General features: G+C 40.8%; 1 protein-coding gene across 5 annotated transcripts in view; it reads left to right on the top strand.

Moving 5' to 3' along the window:
* Positions 1–19,410, top strand: part of MTMR3 (myotubularin related protein 3) — a 78,202-nt gene that overhangs the window by 22,986 nt on the left and 35,806 nt on the right. For all 5 annotated transcript variants that reach the window (XM_065646127.1, XM_065646126.1, XM_065646128.1 and 2 more), the window contains 4 exons: positions 8,811–8,887; positions 13,116–13,191; positions 13,569–13,658; positions 14,850–14,966. In XM_065646127.1, coding sequence (XP_065502199.1) covers positions 13,189–13,191; positions 13,569–13,658; positions 14,850–14,966 — 210 coding nt within the window. In that variant the 5' untranslated portion in view covers positions 8,811–8,887; positions 13,116–13,188. The remainder of the gene's footprint in view (positions 1–8,810; positions 8,888–13,115; positions 13,192–13,568; positions 13,659–14,849; positions 14,967–19,410) is intronic.

Here is a 19,410-nt window from a genome sequence, read left to right on the forward strand (position 1 = left end):
GTGTTTTGATATACAAATGTGCCTTAAAAACAACCACAAAACCTTCTTTGGTGTGCCTCTCTGAAATGCGTAAATATATTTAACTTTGGCTTCACGCTGTTTGGTTTTTTTGGAAGAAACGTATTCTGCTAATCCAAGTAAATTCTTTCCTGGCTCTGGATGTCTGTGCAGCTTCAGTGTAAACTGACAAGTTTGTGTATTTTCAGTATTAGGGAAGGTGTTGTATAAAGAAAAGATTTTAGGGAGCTGCCATGACTGAGCTCAGCCTCCCTGGGTAGTCTGGAAACATGATTTTAGAAATTGTAATTGTTCTTACTTTTATGTTCAAGATGGGAACAAGGTGGTTGTGCAGCATACTGCCTGGCTGGAGTAGCTGGAGGGCTTCTGGACTTAGAAACAAGCTTAAAAAATTACATCATAGAGTCAACCGGCTCTAAAACACCACTGTTGTGCCTTTAGAGGAATGACAAAATGAACTAGTCTATTGAACACCTCTTTGCTTAATACTAGATACTCATAATGTATGTAATTGAATGCTGTTGAAACCCTTGGTATGTGATGGAGCTCTTGAGAGATGCAGTCTTGGCTCTTCAGAGCCCCTCGCTACACGTGGCTCAGGGTCCTTTTTCTGTGTGTTTGTAAGACACTTTTTAAGCCTGTCATTCTTTGCTTGCCTTTTATTTTAGTTCTGGAGTCCCATCTCTAGCTCTTAAGTGCGAATGGAAAATAGTGTCTTTCCAGTTACATTTCCTGCTTCTGAAAGTAACTGTGATTTTCCATGAATGGAAAAAGATGAGAATAAACAACTGTCTTAATATTTGGAAGATACCAAAGTGATTTAACGATAGGAGAAAAGGTATTTGCTCTTCCTGCTTTTTCTCCTAGTGACTTGAATCAGCCGACCAAAGGGCGGACATCAAGTAGCAGGTTTCTTGGAGGCCCTGTGCTGGTAGATCAGCCAAACCAGTTTGTCTGTCCCTTGTGATCTAAATATAGGAAGGCTCCTTAATTGGGGAAGGCATCTGAGTTCTGGGTACGTCTCAATACACGTGGGGAGCCTGAGCTGCTCAGAGCTGTGCTGGTTGAAGGGCAGCACTGGCGGGAATCTGCTCTCCTGCTGGAGAAAACTTGATAGTAACAGAGCCGACTCCTGAGAGCTTGGAGAAGTTGAAACTGGAGATGGATTGATGCGATAATCTGTTTGCTCTGGGCTGGAACGCGTTAGCTGCTCAAAGGTAAGGAAAACAGCAGCCTGTTCTGGTAAATCATGTGTCTGCCTTGAAACTGGAACTTGCTAAATGGGAACGAGCAGAAAATTCCTTCTGCTCACTTAAGCTACAAGTGTTTCCTAGCCCAGCTCTTGCTGCTCTCCTTATCATGCACAAGCACACATGGTTTTATCTCTTCCTAATTTGACTTTGGCCTTACAGTATTTACACGTAGTGAGTGGCTGGTTGAACAGTGAGTGCTGCTGATGTTTTGGCAGTTCTGTGGATGATGCCCAAGCAAGTATTTGGCCTGCTCTCAAGAAAACAGCTGTTTATCTTCCTAGAAAAGCTCGCCTGATCCTTGATTAACTCCTGAAATGTGCAGTTTAGGTGGCTGGTTAATAAAAAGTGGTCCCTTGTTGCTAAATGAAGCTGGCGCTCTGCCTAGGTCAGCTCTTCCAGTATGATTGCTTGATTCCATTATGAGCAAGATTGTTTTGCACGTACTAATAAATACATACCTGAACTCAACACTTTCCTTATATTGAATTAACTGTAAATAAACAGTAGTATTAATGCTATGAACAAATATCCTCTATCATGGCTGGTTTGGAAGAGACCAGCTCTTCATCCCTAAGTTCACAGATGCTGGCAGAAATATTGTGTATTATACCCAAAGAGAACTGCGGCTGCTGTTGGTGCAGGCAGAAATATTGTGTATTATACCCAAAGAGAACTGCGGCTGCTGTTGGTGCAGGCAGAAATATTGTGTATTATACCCAAAGAGAACTGTGGCTGCTGTTGGTGCAGGACACAGGTGGGTGCTCGAGCTCTGCTGCAGCTCAGGGCTTTCTGAGGGTAATTGCTATTTGAATGGTAAACTCTGCCATTTAAACTTAGCCTGCTTAGTGCTTTGAGAAATAAATATGTAAGTAGTTTAAGAGATGAGTAAGCAAATTGACTAGTTCTGTAAAGATAATGTCATTCCGCAGGTGTTGCAGTGATTCTTAGGCTGCCTCAAATCCTCTGGATTCTGAATGCCAGGCAGGTGCTTTTTACCAACATCTGTTCTGCAAGCAAACAGCTCATACAACACTGTGCAGTAGCAGTTCCATTGTCTGAGTTCTCTCTGGATTAGTTTTTTCTTGCACCTCGGAGTTGAATTACCTTGTGAGGGGTCTGAAATGTCAGGGTTGGTGTAAGAGAAGGCCGGGGAGTGTTTTGCTGGGGAGGACTGTGGGAGCAGTACCCGTTCTGATGTTTCAGGGAATGCAAGCATAGTCTATTTTATAGCAAAACCACCATAAGTGTCACATTAAAGGCATTTTTGGAGTGTGTTGAGTTTTTACCAAGTGCTGGTGTTAGGCCGTTGGAAATGAGTAACTTCCACTCTTGTGTAGGGTAGTTGGTGTCAATCCCCGAATACCAAGCGTCTGGAACGGCGTCCTGTTCCTGGGTGAACACAGCCAAGGTGGAAATCCATCTCCTCCAATGGCCTCCTTGACAGAACAGCTTTTTTCGATGCAATTGAAGAATTAATGGATTAAAACTATAGTCTGTAGTTGCATTGCACAAGGTGTGTGATAAGTGTTGTGTCATTATAGGCCTTGATTATGGAAAAGAGACTTTTCTGTGTCCTGGCTGATCGGTGCTGTTGCTCTGAGCCTCTGGGGGGGCTGATTTTCCTGCTACAGACACCTCGTAGTAACTTACCCTACTTAATGCTTTGAGAAATGGTTATTCCTAGCAGGTACTTGGTATTTCAATAAAGTTGGCTTCTGACAAAAGCATTGAGTGGTGATTTGTTAAAGAGGTTTTAAAAGCTTTGTGCCAGACAAAGTATGGTGAAAATGAGGTCAGCTTCCATGCTTAGGAGCTAATAGTGTAACTGTGTGTTATCCTAAAGCAGTTCAGTGGAGAAAAAATAATTCCCATGGGGGTGTGACTTGAAACACCAAAGGAGACTTCAAATCCAATTTGCTTCTTAGTTCTTCCTATTTTCAAATTTTTTTAAAAATTATTTGTAGGTCTCTTTAGTGTTGACTATCTGTAAAATATTAATACAACGTGTAAGGAGCCTGTCGCGATGGGTGGTGATTAGCGCTGCTCTCCTCCAACAGCAGCTGCTGTTCCCAGTGCTCGTCCAGTTAACAGCAAGGGCCGGGTTAAAGCAAAATGGTCCCAGAGGAGGGAAGGGGGATGAGTAAAACCTTTGAGACTTTAACAGTGTATTCGTTAGTTGCCTTTCTTTTCCAAAGGAAGAAATAGGGGAGTGTGACTCATGGCAAACGGGTTGGGAGAACCTTAGTGGAAAAATGGGAAGTATGAGGAGCAAATTATTCCCTTCTTCCCCATCTTCCACCATCTCCAGTGGAAACTTTTGCTGCCTGGTCTCAGTCTTGCTGATTTGCTTTTTCTGTTTCATAACTTCAGTCTAATGTTGCCCTATTTTCATGGCTCTCCGGTTAACTTTTGACATAATATCCCCTCCCCAGCACACTTGGTCACTTTTCTGGCTTAGAATGTACCCAGATCTCCTGAGTTTCCAGCAGCTCAAGCTCCGGTCAGTGTTCCGTGTCCTGCCTCCTCTCATATATGACTATTGGATTTAGATCCCATCCCTGCGGATCTGCACACAATTCACACCGAACTCCTTGGGCCTTCCAAGATGTTACTTGTCTGTCATGCCCATAAAATAGATGGATGTGGAGTAATTGAAATAAAGGGGAAATGACAGAATGGGTGATTAATTTGGATTTTAAACTTCCAGTGGTTCGTCAGTAGCTCTCTGGGTGAATTGTATCCTGGCTTCTGTATGAACAGTTGCAGCATTTGGATCTCAGCGCTTTATCCAAATGGAAGAGGAATTCGAAGAAAAAATCTTGCAAGAAAACGTGACATTTTCTTCAGATTTTGGTTTCAAGCTTGCTGTGGTCTTTTGACCTGTGTTGTTTTGAGATCAGTGAAGGAGAATATTGAAATATAATCTTTTATTCAGAAGCCTTCTTTCCTAAAAAAACTCCTATTTATTGAAATAATTAATGCTATAATCCCACCTAAAGTTCCACTGATTTTTATTCTTTATATCAGTTAAGGAAGGTCCATTTTCCTATAACACAGGATCGAATTTCCCTCTCCTCCCACGAGCTGTTGGACGGCTGCGGGCTCAGAAGCGCTTTGCCCGCTGCATTATTTGCCATTCCATGCTTCGCTTTTACTGCTCGAGATGTTTTTTGGTTTAACTTTGAACTACTGCTTCTACATTTAATTTTTGCAGTGTAAGAAGTGATCTCTCTTCACTAGTATGCAGAGATAATCAGCTTAATCAAATGCTTTAAAACCAGATCAGTGCCTCTCCTGAGTGGGAAGCTGAAGGAAACACACATGCCCACCTGGAAAGGCTTCCACAGGAAAATAAATTGCCTTACCATTAATGTGTGAGTCAGGGTAGTGACCGATGTCGACAAAACTTTTTTGATGCTTTGGACTCCTCTAATTAACTTCATTCTTCACTCGCAGAAGTACAGGTAGAGCAGAAAATGGAATAAGGTGCGTGCTCTTAGGCAGGACACTTCCCATCCATGTTTAAGTGAGATATTCAGTATCTTTGCTTACTCTGTCGTGCGTTTGAGTATTGATGTGAACATTCCTTCATGTTCAAACTGGAAATTACGTGACTTTATCTGCGCAAGTCTATGGTGGAGCAGACACATGGCAGTAGAAACCAGAAAATACCTCCCTGAAGATTGGGGTTGCTTCAATTGGGTATTAGGAAAAAATTCTTCTCAGAAAGGGCTGTCGGGCATTGGACCAGGCTGCCCAGGGCAGTGGTGGAGTCACCATCCCTGGAGGGATTTAAAAGGCGTTTAGACGAGATTCTCAGTGACATGGTTTAGTGCCAGAGTTGGGTTATAGTTGGACTTGATGATCCTGAGGGTCTCTTCCAACTAAAATGATTCTGTGGTTCTCTGATTCTCTGTGTACATGCGTTTAAAAGTTTCTGTTAAGCAGCAGCTTTGTATCCGCTATCTGGCATCAGAGCGACTGTGCTCAGGGTAGAGGTCGCAATGCTCGTGTCCCTTCTGTGGTTTTTGGCCCAACCACGAGATGCCCACATTACCCTGAGTGCGAGGGAGCTGGTAGTGGCGCTCGGTTCCTATTCCTTAGCATGCTAACAAGAGGGTAGAAATCGTTTTGGGAGAAAGCGAGCTGAAGTCTGCTGGGAAGAATGTAAAAAAGGAAAGAGGAAGAGAATAATCTCAAGCTAAAGCTGAGCAGAAAGTGGCCAAACAAAAAGGTGATGAAATGGGTAGAATGCGATATGGTGCAAGAGAAGGTTGAGTTGCTGCAGAGCTGGGCTGTGTGGGAACAGGAATATTGCGAAGTTAGAAACGTAAATGGAAATAGAGAAATTCTAATCAGTAGCCGCACTTTCATAATATGGAGGTTGCGACATGGACTGGCGTACCCAGTGCAGAAATGCCATATTGCAGCGAAGGGAAGAAAAATACACCTTCCAAATAGTTAGCAGAAGAAAGTTTGCTTTTGTTTGTCTGTGTCTTTACAAGGAGAGCTTTGTCTGTGGCTAGAGAAAATTGGGATTTATTTTTTTTCCCCAAAGCTATTTTGTCATTTCACTTCATGCTTATCAAACCAAACCTCTTCTGTTCTTGCAAAGTACAGCCTTTCGGTAAGAAACCGAAGTGACAACTTCCCAATCTCCTAATTAAACAAACATGTTTATCAAAACTTCTCAGGGGTGTTTTTCCTAGCGATTTGCCAGTGTTTTATTTAAATAAATGTCAAGAAAAACACTGTCACAGGCTGATGGGATAATTTAGATGGGAGGTTGTGTAGCCCAGCACTCTTCTCAGAGTAGGGCCAGTGTTCGGTTGGGTTGCTCAAGTTTGGAATATCTTCAGGGATAAAAGCTCTACCAACTTGGAAAGAATTACTCTGAATTTTCCCCCACGACCATATTATGACTTGTGTTTCCATCTGATATATCGTCCCACTACTCTACTTCTCCATAGCATCTTCCAAGAAAAATCAGTAGAAGCAAGACTGCCATGCTGGTTGAAGGTCACAAAATAGTCAACAGAGGGGGATCAGAAGAAGATGGTACAAAGCAAAAGCTGAGTTTAAGGGTTCCTGTTCACATTATCTGAAGTACTGGAGCCCTAGGGCAGAGTGACTTCTTACATGTTTAAAATCAGGCAGTGTTAAATGTTAATATACAAGCAATCGAACCCAGAGCAGCTCTGAGGATGTGAGCACCTAAGAAGAAAGATGGTGCAAGGCCGATTCCTTTACTAGACACGTGTGCTGGTGTAGGATTTACCGAAAGGCTCCTGTTCCCTTTTCCATCTTCTCCTTTTGCATTCCCTGTGCCGCCGATCTGATTTTTGCAGGTCAAACACGAGCTGATACCATCAAAATGGTGAGAGCGTAGGGAGGGGGGTACACGTCCCCTTCCACAGGGCAGCGAACGCCCGTGTGCTGAGCAACATTAATTAAACATTTACACCCAGCGCTTGGGACTGCTCCTCCCTTCAGTAATTAGTGTTTTCTTTTTGTGTGTGTTTTTTTTGTTTTGGTTTTTTTTTGTTTTTTTGTTTTTTTACAGTCAGCATATTTTTTCTTTTCTTTTTTTTTTTTTAATTTTGGCACAAGTGGTTGACTTAGGAAGTGATAACATTAGAGGTGCTTATCTGCACCTCGCAGCCCCGCAGAGGAATGCAGCCTGGGGTGTTTGCTGTGGACTGGCAGGAATAAAGCGGAATTATTAACGCTTCTATTGGAACATTTTTCTCCTGTTTTCAAACTTTGCTACAAAACCCTTGAGATTCAGCAGCTTCTTCCAAACCGCATTAAATTCAATAAAAAGCTTGTTGCAGACTCGTGAAGGTTTTTTTTATTTCTTGCACCTCGAGCACACAAAATAAGTCTATCTCCTGCTACCCTAAATGTGTATCTTGCATTTTTAAAAGCAAGGACATGGCCAGAAAATTCCCCGAAGAGTCGTTCTAGACTTGCGTAATCTGCCTTCATACCTTTTTTTTTGGTTGTTGTTTAATAAGGTCGTTGAATATTCCCATCAAAGGTGACTTTGTACAACCAAGCGGCTATAAAGTTCAACTTATTGCATGATCGGGCTGGTACCTCAGAGTAAAACTCTGTCCTTTCTGCTCCAGGTGCCGTGTTTAATTATCAGCCCATAAAGCTGTTGGAGTTGGGTTTGGCTTGTTGGTTGGGAGATGTTTTAAAATAAATTAAAAAAAAAAGTTGATCTCTGCAGGTAACCAAGTGTTGCTTTTAGAAACTATTTTATAAAATTGTAATTTCTGCTTAGCTGAGGTTTTTAGCAGCTGGGATCATTCACAGGGTGTTTTAAGGCAGAGCATCCTAATGTCACAGGTTTTTAAAGTAATAGCTGGATGTAGAAATGTATGAGATTCCCCTAAAGTGTGTCCGCTGTGTGAAACATTAGAATTTCTTTCGCTTGATGCATCTAAGTTTGTGCTTTTTAAACTATTGCTTTCTACTACATGAGTCCTAAAATCATATATCCTTTTTGTGTACTGAAACTATTTCTTGGGTTTTTTTCCCCTGTCATAAGCCATAACCTAAATGACACAAAAATGCAAAACAGAGATTTATTTTTCTAATGGAGCAGAACGTGAAAATTCTCCCTTGTTGTGGAACATCGGAGTACAAGCAAACTATTTCTAGCAGCAGAATGATATATTTGGAGAATTAGACTTTCCAGGCACATATGCAGGCGGTTACGGTGGATCCAAGGGCTGCAATTCCAGCCCTTTGGCTGCTCAGTGGTCGGGTTGAGTCTGGAGCTGTAATTGTAGGGTTTGGGTATTTTCATATAGAACTCTGTGTCCCAGCGGTCCCTACAGAGGACATCTCTGAAAACACTGCGGCAAGGAATGAAGCAAATCAGATCTTTTCTCTGTATAGATAGTATTTTTTGATATATATTTGTGAAACAGCATTTAAATTTATTTTTGAGGAAATCACTGTTTGCGCAGTGCTTGGAAAGCCAAAAAGATAAGGCTTGGTATAATGGTATTATGCGAGTGTTGCCATATGCTGGGGCTTTTTGCAACTTTGTCCAAAAGTGCCCAGGCAATAACCACTGTCGGGAGGTTTTCATCTGCTTTCCTGGGGGGGAAAAAAGGCAATTGTTGTGTAAAAAAATTTAAAAACACTTTGGAAGATCAGTACAAAACCAGGTGGATCTGCTGCAAAAGGTCTCCTGTAGCTCGTGTTGCTAAGTAGTGTTGTTTTTTTTTTTTGCACTTCTGTGTACCAAATAAGTTTAAAAAAAAAAGTGAGTTGCTTTGTGGCCATGATCTCTGAACTGTTCCTTGACCAGCACACGTGCGTGTGTCCCAATCCCGTTCTTGAATTCCCTCTTTCGGCATATTGAGATCTCAGCAGTTACGACTTACATATCAGTACTTTTAACTTTTCCTCTTTAATTAGAACAATCTAACATACCAGTTGAGTTTCTTGTCTAAGTTGCTCGACCTTTGTTTTTTATGGAAAGAAGGTTCCTGTTTTAAAGTGCTGTCGTTTTATTTGCAGCTGCCAATGTGAAGTGTCGGAGGAGTCTCGGTTGAAACTTGCTGGGGCAAAGAGGACTTTTATTATCTCATTCTTTGGTAAGCTCATTGCATGATTTGGGTCAGACCAGCTACCTGGCAAAGGTGGGTTCTGTGCTTGACATTGATTACTCTCACTTAGATAAAAGAAATAAAATGCTTCTTTGTCAAAACCTTTGGATTTCTACCTAAAACTTACAGGGCAGCTGTGACACAGCAGGTAAATAGCCGTGTTTTGAGACGGAGGGTCAACTCAGTTTGATTTTGATACTAAAATAAATGGAATTTAGCATCTGGACAAGGGAGGGCAGGGGAACAAAGTGAAATGTTTGGGTATTTCCTTTTTTTTTTTTCCCCCTCCAGTTTTTCCTTGTTATAAGTCTAACTACATTTAAATATATGTGAATTTAAATGATCCTTTATTTATATAATCTCTTTTTGTTTAGAATCACTGGCAAACAGATGGTTATTTCTAGTCTTAATTATGTACATAATTTAGACCAGAAGGCACCTCTGAAATGAAAGGTAATTAAGATGTTCCCGTCCTGACTTGGATGGAGTCTGAGGTTCCAACCTTTACTGGTCATTTATCTTTCAAGCAGAACGTAAGGATGGAGAATTAACAAGACTAACATCTTTTTGGTGTAATTTAATATATGTGAGACTACAGTTGCAAGGGCAGCACAGTAAATTGATAACATAACCTTTTTTGGCCTCAGTCCTGACAAAAAAAAATACTATTTCTAACAATATAAACAAGTTTCACTACACTATAGCTCTCTACTATTTATACAGGATCCTATTTATAACTAGGAGCCTGAATTTGAGGGTGCCCTTTACAAAGATGTTTTCTTGGTCAGTTTTTATCTGAGCTCTGTTTGAACATTTGGTTTCTGGTAAATGGTTGGAATGTCATAGAAGAGCTGATTATTTGCCAGCTACAATTAAACAAAACGAGAATTCTGATTCCTTTCTGCAACTAATGAAAAAACAATGCTACGAGTCAACTTGAGAATCGATTTCTTCAGTGGGATCAGCTTGTTGGCATAATGGGAAGTGAATTATTTTTTTCACTGTATTCACTGTCCATCAGATAAGTAAGCTTCATCTTAATTTGATGTTTCTTGCTATTTTTGCCAACGATTTTTAGAAATACTTTTGCGTTGTGGCACTTAAGGAAGCATTTCACTCATACTAGAAGCACCGTGAGCGTGCAAACTATTTGTTTTAGAACCAGACTTAGAAGTTCTTGTACCATTTATCTCGGCAACATCACAGATTAGATCTAATCCCGATGAAAACTGAAACCCGTGTATTTTTTTCATGCAGCTTTCCCAAAATTCACCATAAAAAGACTCTTACACTCATGTAAAAAGCCACATTATTCTGATAGAAGCTGTTTTGCAGCTGAGTGCAGCAATTAGAACAAGAACTGTGTTGTGCAGTAGTTTGGATGGTATCTGCTGATGGGTCCTGCTGGATTTTAGGAACACAACTGCAAGACATTTTAAAAGACCTAATTTTCTAAGCTAATACTGGTTTTATTAATATGTAGATGATTATAAAGCAAACTTTTAAAATAAAATTTATCAGTCTGAAATATAAAAGAACAATTTTATTACAGCACAATGCCCAGTGTATTAAAACTGTTCATCAGTGATACCGAACATGCTTTAGACTTGTCATAAAGCTCATCTTTTTAATTAGATCGGTGTTTCCTTGATAATTGCACTTGAAGTTGAAGGAATTTTCTGAAATAGCAAGGTATATTTTATATTCAGAAGGCTTTAGTGTGAATGTTCAGAGCATTGTTCAAGTTGTACATAAGTTGTCAGGGTGAATCGATCTGGAAATGTTGGGTTTTAATGACTACACCAGTGGCGGCTGTTCTGGCAGAGCAGAATCGGTGCTGGTGAGGAGGTGCTGGGTTGTGCCACCAGAAATGAGAACTGGTGTGTCCTCCTTCCTCCACAGTTTTCCTAGAAATACATAGAAATACACCCCTCCAAAATGTATGTTTGGAGAAATACACCCCAACTCTTCATCACTCTTCTGGCTGGGGTAGACCTGGTGGCTGAACCTGTTGTTTTAAGGCTGAAGAAGGTTTGTGTCAACCTTGCAGTTGTTAAACCCGTCATCTCAGGAATCATTAGTGTTCGTTATCTTGGGCCACGGTGCCCAGTTCACCCAGTCCGTGCCTTTCTGGGCGGCCGTGCTGCGGGATGGAGGTTGGTGGACATGTCAGCAGGGCATCTGAGATTGGAGCGAGCAGGAGGCTTGGTTCTTAAATCTTGTGCATCAAGGAGAACGGTGCATCATGTAAGCTAAAAACACAGGGTAAGAAGCGAAGGTTAGAAACTGAAACCTGGATTTGAGGGAACCACCAAACCCTCCTTCCCTGGATCCGCAGCTCAGAGCAGCCGTGGGTTTGGGAGATAAGCCCAAAATGTCAAATACCGAGTCATGCTGAGATCAAGCACGAGCTCTGATTTTTCCAATACAAGGCCTGGAATTTTATGGCCTCTATTTTATTAAAGATCCAACCCAATGGATTTGTGGCCTTTTTAGCTTTCATCATTGTGTGATTCTTTGAATATTCTCATCCATTCTAGCATGGGTTACGTATGAACCATCTTCTCCTGCTGCTTTTGAAACAAAAGCATTACATGATTCTGCCTTTTTTAAAGCAATATTAGGAATAATACCATCTTCATCTTGCTGGTGGCAGATAGCATTTCTAGATCTCCTTCATTTCTGATAACTGAAAAGGAGGTTCCTACTCCCCATTGTTCTTGGAGATGTGGAAATTGCTGTGCTGGGTTTTCCTCCTTATCGGTTTCCATAGTTGATAGATTCGGACTTCTATCAAGTCTTCTAGCTTTTATTTTTCTTGTTTATTTAGCATTGTGCTTTTAGATCTACTTTATACATTAATTTTTAGTGAATTAGTGGGAGTTCCAGCACGATTCTGCTCATAATTCCCTCCTTTTTATACATATACACCCGTATACCCATGTCCTTCTGCAAGCTGTGCAATTTTGATCCAACTTTGCAAGCTTTTACACGCTGTTCCTCCCCTACTCTGGGGACATAAAGACATTTTCTTTCTTATGCTGTTCCTATTTAACGGAGCTTTTGGAGACAGCGCGATCCTTTCTTCTCATTGACCATTTTTTGGTCTCGGAGATGTTTTAGTTTCAGAATCTGTGCATCTGCTGCTCCTTTTTCCCCTGGAAATGTCGTGTACAATGCACGGGACACACTCAGCTGATGGATTCCAAGTGGGTTTCTCTGTCACCCACAACAGTGATAGTTTAAAATAGAAGTGAGGTGACGTACGAACTGAGAACTGACTGATCTCAACTGATGTATTTTCATTTGTATCTTCTATGTGCAAGTCCTGTAAAATACCTGAATGAATATTTTTTTCTTTTACAGAGGGAGTACCATCTGTAAATTTAAAATTTTACCTGAATTTAAAAAACGGAATGTAAGATAAATCTCAAAATCAAATTGTAACTCTTATACTCACTTCCATCATTAAGTTCCTAATAGGCATAAACTTCAAGACCATATGCTCTTCAATATTTCCAGAAAATTTGCAGATGATAAAAGGTTGGGGGATTGTTATTAGATTATTATTATTATTACTATTGTTATTAGATTGATATAGTTATCTATTTTTAGTGGAGAGAGCCATTCACTATAGTGATCCGGAGCCTTTGGAAAGGTCACTGTAAGAAAATGGATATTTTGATACATCCGTGGATGTAGAAAATGAGTCATAACTCTAAAATGAGGAATTTGATCTGTATATGAACTCTAATTCATATGCCATAGTTGAAACAAGGTGATTTCAGGAGGATCCATCGGCCAGTGTTACAGAACAGCTCAGACAATTATCGCAACGATCTCGTTGGTTTTATAGCCTGTGTGTTTGTGAATCACCATCTGCAAAGGGCTTGGGAGAAAACTCAGGTGATGGAGAAAGATGAACATGTTTTAATTGAAATTAGCTCAACAGTGGTGTAATTGCTGCATTCGGTCGGATGTTCTCCCAGCAGAACCTTCAAAGATGATTTTTCAGAATGAACAGAAGGAGCCAGACACATTTTGAAACAATTTTGTCTCTCAGGAGAATTAGTTTGTATGGATTTCATCCTTTCATAATTACTGTTTGCTTGCAGTTGTCTAACAACTGAATTCTCGGTCTTTAAAAGTCAATTTGTATTTGTTTGACAAAAGTCAATGAGTTTAACTTCATTGTTACACTTTTCTGTTTTTCTAGATTTTAATAGCAAGAAGAGCCTCCGAGTATTGTGAGTAAAGACGAGGATTTCTCCTCCTATCCAGGGCCTGTCATGGTAAGAAAAAGGGTTTTGTAGGGTCTGTTACAGAGCAGAATAGCCTAAAATCTGAAAAGCATTAGAGAATTAATGTTTACATGTGGGGTTGTTGAATTTTAGTGCTAGACTAGACTAATACTTTTTTCCTAATACTGTTACGAGTCTTTTTTTAATGACTCTATTAATCAGTCAGCAGGAAGGAAACCTGTTTCTAATATCATAGTTAGTTGGCGTGCTTGGCTTTGCAAGTTCAGTGCCGTTATTAAGTTACTGATACCCGAATTCTCTGCAGAGCCCATCCTGGTGGAGTTTTTCATTGCTCATTGATAGCAGGTATTGGTGAAGGAGGCAGCAAGTGACAGCGCTCGGGTGAACTGTTCCGCTTTGTTTTTTAGGATGAAGAGACTCAGCACAGCCTTGAATGCATCCAGGCTAATCAGATTTTTCCCAGGAAGCAGCTGATCCGGGAGGATGAGAACCTGCAGGTAATCGCCGTGTCACGGTATCTCTGGTTGAGATATTCTCCGGCCTCTCCCGTAGAATTTTAACTCGCAATCCAGTGCAGTCAGAGGAGAAACACATTTTCTTTTTAAATACTCATGCACTGTTGGTAGGACGGGGAGCTTGTGCATCATATTATAAGAAGAGTTTCCTTAGAGTGTCTGAAAAATATAGCCATTAATTCTGTAGTAATTTCAAGTGCTAGGTTTTATTCCATCATTTAGAACTTTTAGTTTTTTTAAAAATAACATTGAGCTAGTTAAGTACTACCGTTACTTCTTGTTACAGAGAAGCCGAAAGTCTTTATTTTGCACAAAATGGATATTTTTTGGGGTTTCTCAATTTTCCAAAGTTCCTTTTGAAATGGATTCAGTTCAAGTGACTTATCCACATAGACACTCTCACATCAACTGAAGACATATTGTTTTGTTTTAATAGAAAATATTTTTAATTGATTTAAGTTAAACTGGTGTAGAACCAGATTATTTTCAAGTCGATCATTTACGCTTTTCACCCAGCTCAGCTAAGTTGGGCTTAAGTCACATTTTTAATTAAACGGTTGAAATTTTTATGTGTAGTGTAATATGACGGCAGGTTTTCTAACTTCATAAAGCAGCAGCATGTTGTGCATTTTCTATTTGCAGTGAGAAATCTGAAGCAAAAAGTAGAATTTGTCCAACTGTTTCAGCTGTGTAGCATTTAGGGATCCAGCCTAAGCTGGTTACAAGAGCTTCTTAATGAATATTGGGGACCAGTAGCATAGACGATTATTCATTTTATGGTTTGCATACTTAAGGATGAACTTAATTAACATCATGGAAATGCCACCCTCCATTAAGTAAGGAGTGAGCGTAAATCAAGGGGTTGGTCAGGCTTCTTCCCAAAATGGGAGGATATTTTACTCAGATTTTTCATTTAAAAAAATCATTGTTTTCCCTGACCAAGCACTTACTACTCAGGAAAATGAAGAGAAAATGAGGAATCATTTGTAACAAAGGCTACAATTAACCTTTGAACCAACCTTACCTCAGACTTGCCTCAGCAGTAATAGCTGGGCCGAGTTCTCAGAAGTGTTTCATTTGGATTTTATCATGTCGTGTGCTTGAATTTATACTTACAAGAGGTGCATCTTTTTGGTAAATGGTTTCTGAAAGATTTTTCTTCCCGTTCTGAAGGTCCCGTTCATTGAGCTTCATGGTGAGAGCACCGAGTATGTCGGACGAGCAGAGGATGCCATCATTGCGCTTTCCAATTACAGGCTCCACATCAAATTCAAGGAGTCCGTGGTGAATGTAAGTATCATTTGTGCTACTATGGTCATATCATATTCTGAACTCAATCCAAATAAGAGAATTGAGGATAAAAGTGCAGTGATCCTCCCTTTTAATGGAAAAATCTCTTTGTGATGTTCAAATCCCATTTTTCAGGGAGGACAGATGTGTATTTAGGCATCAAAAGATGCCTCAGCAGCTCTGAAAATTGGGCATTGTAAGGAAACTTCACATTGCTGAACTTTCCGTTCTCCGTACAGCTGTTTGTTCTCCCCGAGCTCTGGGCACGGTCAGTAGGTATTAATAAATCCCAGGTCTTCCAAAGGGCTCTTTGGGCACCCAGACTAGGTTTGTGTTTTGCTTGGAGCTTCCAAAGGTGGAAGTAGGTCCAGCTGCTGAATTTACACACCTGAAGTTGGATAATGTGAGTACAGTCATTGATGTACGAGAGCTGGGGCTTGGACCTATGCGTTTCCTTAAAGAGCTTTACCCCAAGGATCCGTTCTTAAAAATGGTTACACATCCAGCTACTGATGGTCATAGACAGAAATTAAAGGGTAGTATTGTGTAGTCCTGTGCAGTAGTATAATCCTGACTTATAGTGGTTGTAATACCATTTGTGAACTATCTAGAATTTGATACGACATTATACATGGCACAGAAATATTTTTGTGGATATTGGTAATAAAACCGGTAACACAAAATCCAAAGAATCAAAGCTTTTTTCTCCTGATGATGTTTTTTTTGCCAATCTTCTTATTTCAAGACAAGTCCTGTCCCTGACTGGTTGGTCACAGTTGCCACATGTCGGTCACAAATCCTGAACTATGTGGTGCTGAGTTAAGTGGAAAACACCGGAACTGTGTGTTATTCCCACCTGAGAAAAGCAAAGGAAACAAAATATAAGAATCAACAAGCGTCCAACACATACACGACTGAGACACAGCGGTCTGGAACATCAGCGAGATCTCCTGTGCACTTGACTGATCTAATGTTTGCCATGGCAATCTTAAATGTAAATTGTTTTTTAGTTATTTTGTGTAAGAAAGAGGATTCTTAGTAAATCTCTGTATTATTGTACCAGGAATCCATCCCCTGCATCTGAATGTGCGGCTGTTCTGTGCAGGCATCTCCTGGAGCTGGGTGGGATGTTCTCATGGTAGAAGCGATCCCTTAGTAAAGGCAGCTGCATGACGGAAATGGAATCCAGTTAAAAATGGATTCTCCTGGTCTTTGTTTTTGTTTTCTTTCACCTTACTATTCTCTCTCTGTTTGCAATTCAATAGACTGGCAGTCAAAACAGTGCCTGGGAAACCTCAGTAAGTAGCACAGTGCTGCTGGATCACTCGTTGCACCCGTGCTTGAAAATAAAGGCGTTTAAAAGTCGATAATGCTCACGTTGTAATGCTGCGGAAAATGGCTGTATGCGCCCATCTTTGCCCTGGATAATTACCTAGATCACGGTAGTAATAGCAACACGGTGTTTTAAATGCAAAAACAAAAGATCCAGTAGACCGTGTGTAACTTGGAGGGATTATGACATTCAAAAGTGTTGACTTACATTTATCCGTGGGACAGAAATGCAGACTCAACAGGGAGCTCTCAGTGCACACGGGCAGTTTGGTTCCCAGGCTGAACTCTGTTGCTTGGCTTTCCTTGAGAAAATCTCAACCTCTGCAGCTGGTGTTTCTGTCGAATCATTTTTCTCCCTGTGAACAGGAGTCTATGAAACCGTGCAATGAGCTTACAGGGAGAAAAACGATTGCTTATGGAGCAGTGGACTTGAATGAGGCCTCTTCAAATAGATTTTGGACACAGTAAAACAAAAGGAGAAAAGTCATGTTGGTGAGACGAGGGAGACTTTAGTCTTGGTCAGGAAGTGAGTTTTAATATGAGGTTTCTCTTGCTTGGCCTTTGAAAAAATTGTTGGTTTGGTGTTTTGTTACATCTGTAGCACAGTTGTGGTACATCTGTAGCACAGTTGTGGTTCATCTGTGCTGGGCAGTAGCTTAGTCCTTGTTTAGTTCTGGGCTGGCCAGTAGCTTAGTCCTTGTTTAATTCTCAGATCCTGATACTCAAATTTTTCACATTGCATGTTAATTGTGAAAGCAGAGTGGGGACTAAATGATCGCCTTCAAGACAAAACCCAAGAGTAATTAGTTGTAATGAAAAGCAAAACTTCTGTCAGGTACTCCTTGTAGGTTGGACAGACAAGATCTCACCTGGAGAGACTTGATTCCTCCACGACCTTCTGAGCTGCCCTCGCATCCTCAGTTCCTCCGTGTGTCCTGTTATACCGGCTTCAGGACGCACAGCACGTACCTTGGGCTCCTGCTGCTCAAAGTACCCAGTCTGCACCATAACCCTGGCACCAGCTCAGGCTCTGAACTGGGAAAACAAGGACTAATTGTGCAGTAAGCACTAATTACAGCTCGTGGGGGCCACGTGCTGTCCAGGAGACACTCTGGGAAATGGTATATTGGGGTATAGAGCATAGTGACCTATGAAGGGGCTTATACCCTATTCCTCCCCAAAATAAGACAGAGTCTTATATTAATTTTTGCTCCAAAAGTTGCGTTAGGGTTTATTTTCAGGGGATGTCTTATTTTGCCATGAACAACAATCTACATTTCTTCTTGAACCAAAAAAATCAGCATTTATTCAAATATAGTCGTGTCATCACATTCTGTCACATCTGTCCTGCTGCATTCTACTGCCAGTTAATTTTCTTTTTTTTACATGTATAGCTGCCTGGACGCTATTTAAACGGACTTTTAAAAATTAACTGTAACTAGGGCTTATTTTTGGAGTAGGGCTTCTATTTTGAGCATCTTCAAAAATCCTGAAAAATCATGCTAGGGCTTATTTTTGGGGTAGGGCTTATTTTCAGGGAAACGGGGTAGCAGCCTGGCCATGGTCCTCGAGGGTCGAGCCACAACGTGGGTTGTTTCAGCAGTGGAAGCACAACTTGTGCTTTTTCTTACTCCAGATGTAGCCTTCTCTAAATGTATCTTATACTGTTGCTAGGTAACAGACAGTTCCAGTAATTAAAATCGTTTTTTTACATTTCAAAAATAAAAAGTTTGAGCTGTAGAATGTTGCTATTGTTTAAAATGAGATAATTTCAAAGACAAGGCAGTCAAGAGAGATACTGCGAGAGCACGATGCTCTAGTGCTCTCTAGAATGATACGATTGGCCTTGGATAACAATGCATGTTTATTCTTATAAAAGCAAAAACTGATTGCTTCTCCGCTGCTTTGTTTCGGTAGCCATTATTATATGGTGAAGTGCCTGCAGAAAGAGAATTGATGGCTCTTTCAAGAGCACTGGGTGTCGGATTCGCTGCGTGCGTCACCCTGGAAAACAGAACCACGAAAATGGAAGGTTATCAGTGGGAAGGAACGGGGAACACAGATAATTTCACAGAGTTTTCCTGGGGAAAGAATAGTGGACAGGAGAGAGATTGAAAATGCAAGAGGATCAGAGGACAGATTTTTATGACTGGAAAAGAAAACGAAAAAGATTGATATGAAGGTTACCCTGAAGAAAAGCCAGCAGGTTCAGAGGAAGTGGATGGGGAGCTGCATGGGGGCTGGCAAGTGAAAAAAGAATGGCTGTTGAGCAAAGGGCACATCCAAAGGGCAGAGAACTAAGAGTGACTTTGAAAGGAAATTAAAAATAATGCAGGAGTAGAAAACTTCTCAGTGTGTCAGAGTGCAGACAGGAGGATGAGGAGCCAGAACCAGACTGCCAGGAGGGAGCAAGGTGAAGAGCTGCTGAAATGAAGATGGACATGGGGAAAAATGCAATAAAAGAGGGCTTGAAAAAAAAAAGAATAGAATTAATAGGCAAAGCATTTGACTAAAAAGCAAGTCTTGTCTTAACTGGGGAAAGGTACCTTACTTTCCATGGTGGTGCCTTGTAAGTCAGAGGTAGATTTAAATAATTTATCGGTGTATGTGAGGCTGAATAGGAGATTCTCCAGTCTGAGGTCTGTTCCAGTCCCTTGATTTATTAGACAGAACTATCATAACAATTTATCTATTCTTGCAGGCTAGAATCAAGTAGAAGGCATGGAGGAAATTAGCAGTTGAAACAAAAAGATGCACTGTAAGAGCAGTACATCTGATCTTGTCTGCAGTGCGTTTAGATACTCTGTTCCGTCGGTACCTGCATCCGTCAGCATCTGCACTGCTCGTATTGTCTGCAGGTGACCCCGCGGTCAGTTTGAGCTTAAGGATGGCACATAAAGAGGGGGCTTGTCTCCCAGGAGAGAATCCTCATTTCGTGTGCCAGTTACGTGATTTATATTAGACTATCGCAGATCTCAAACCAGTAATAAAACATGGACCAAAATTCAAGTTCAGCTTTATTTGAGTTAACTACTGGGTTGTCAGGTCAGACACTGTCTTGTCTCCTTGTGGATGAATTTCTGTTCTTTAGTGGCCCATTTACAAGAAGAAG

Source organism: Caloenas nicobarica, chromosome 16, assembly GCF_036013445.1.
Source record: "Caloenas nicobarica isolate bCalNic1 chromosome 16, bCalNic1.hap1, whole genome shotgun sequence".
NCBI lineage: Eukaryota > Metazoa > Chordata > Aves > Columbiformes > Columbidae > Caloenas > Caloenas nicobarica.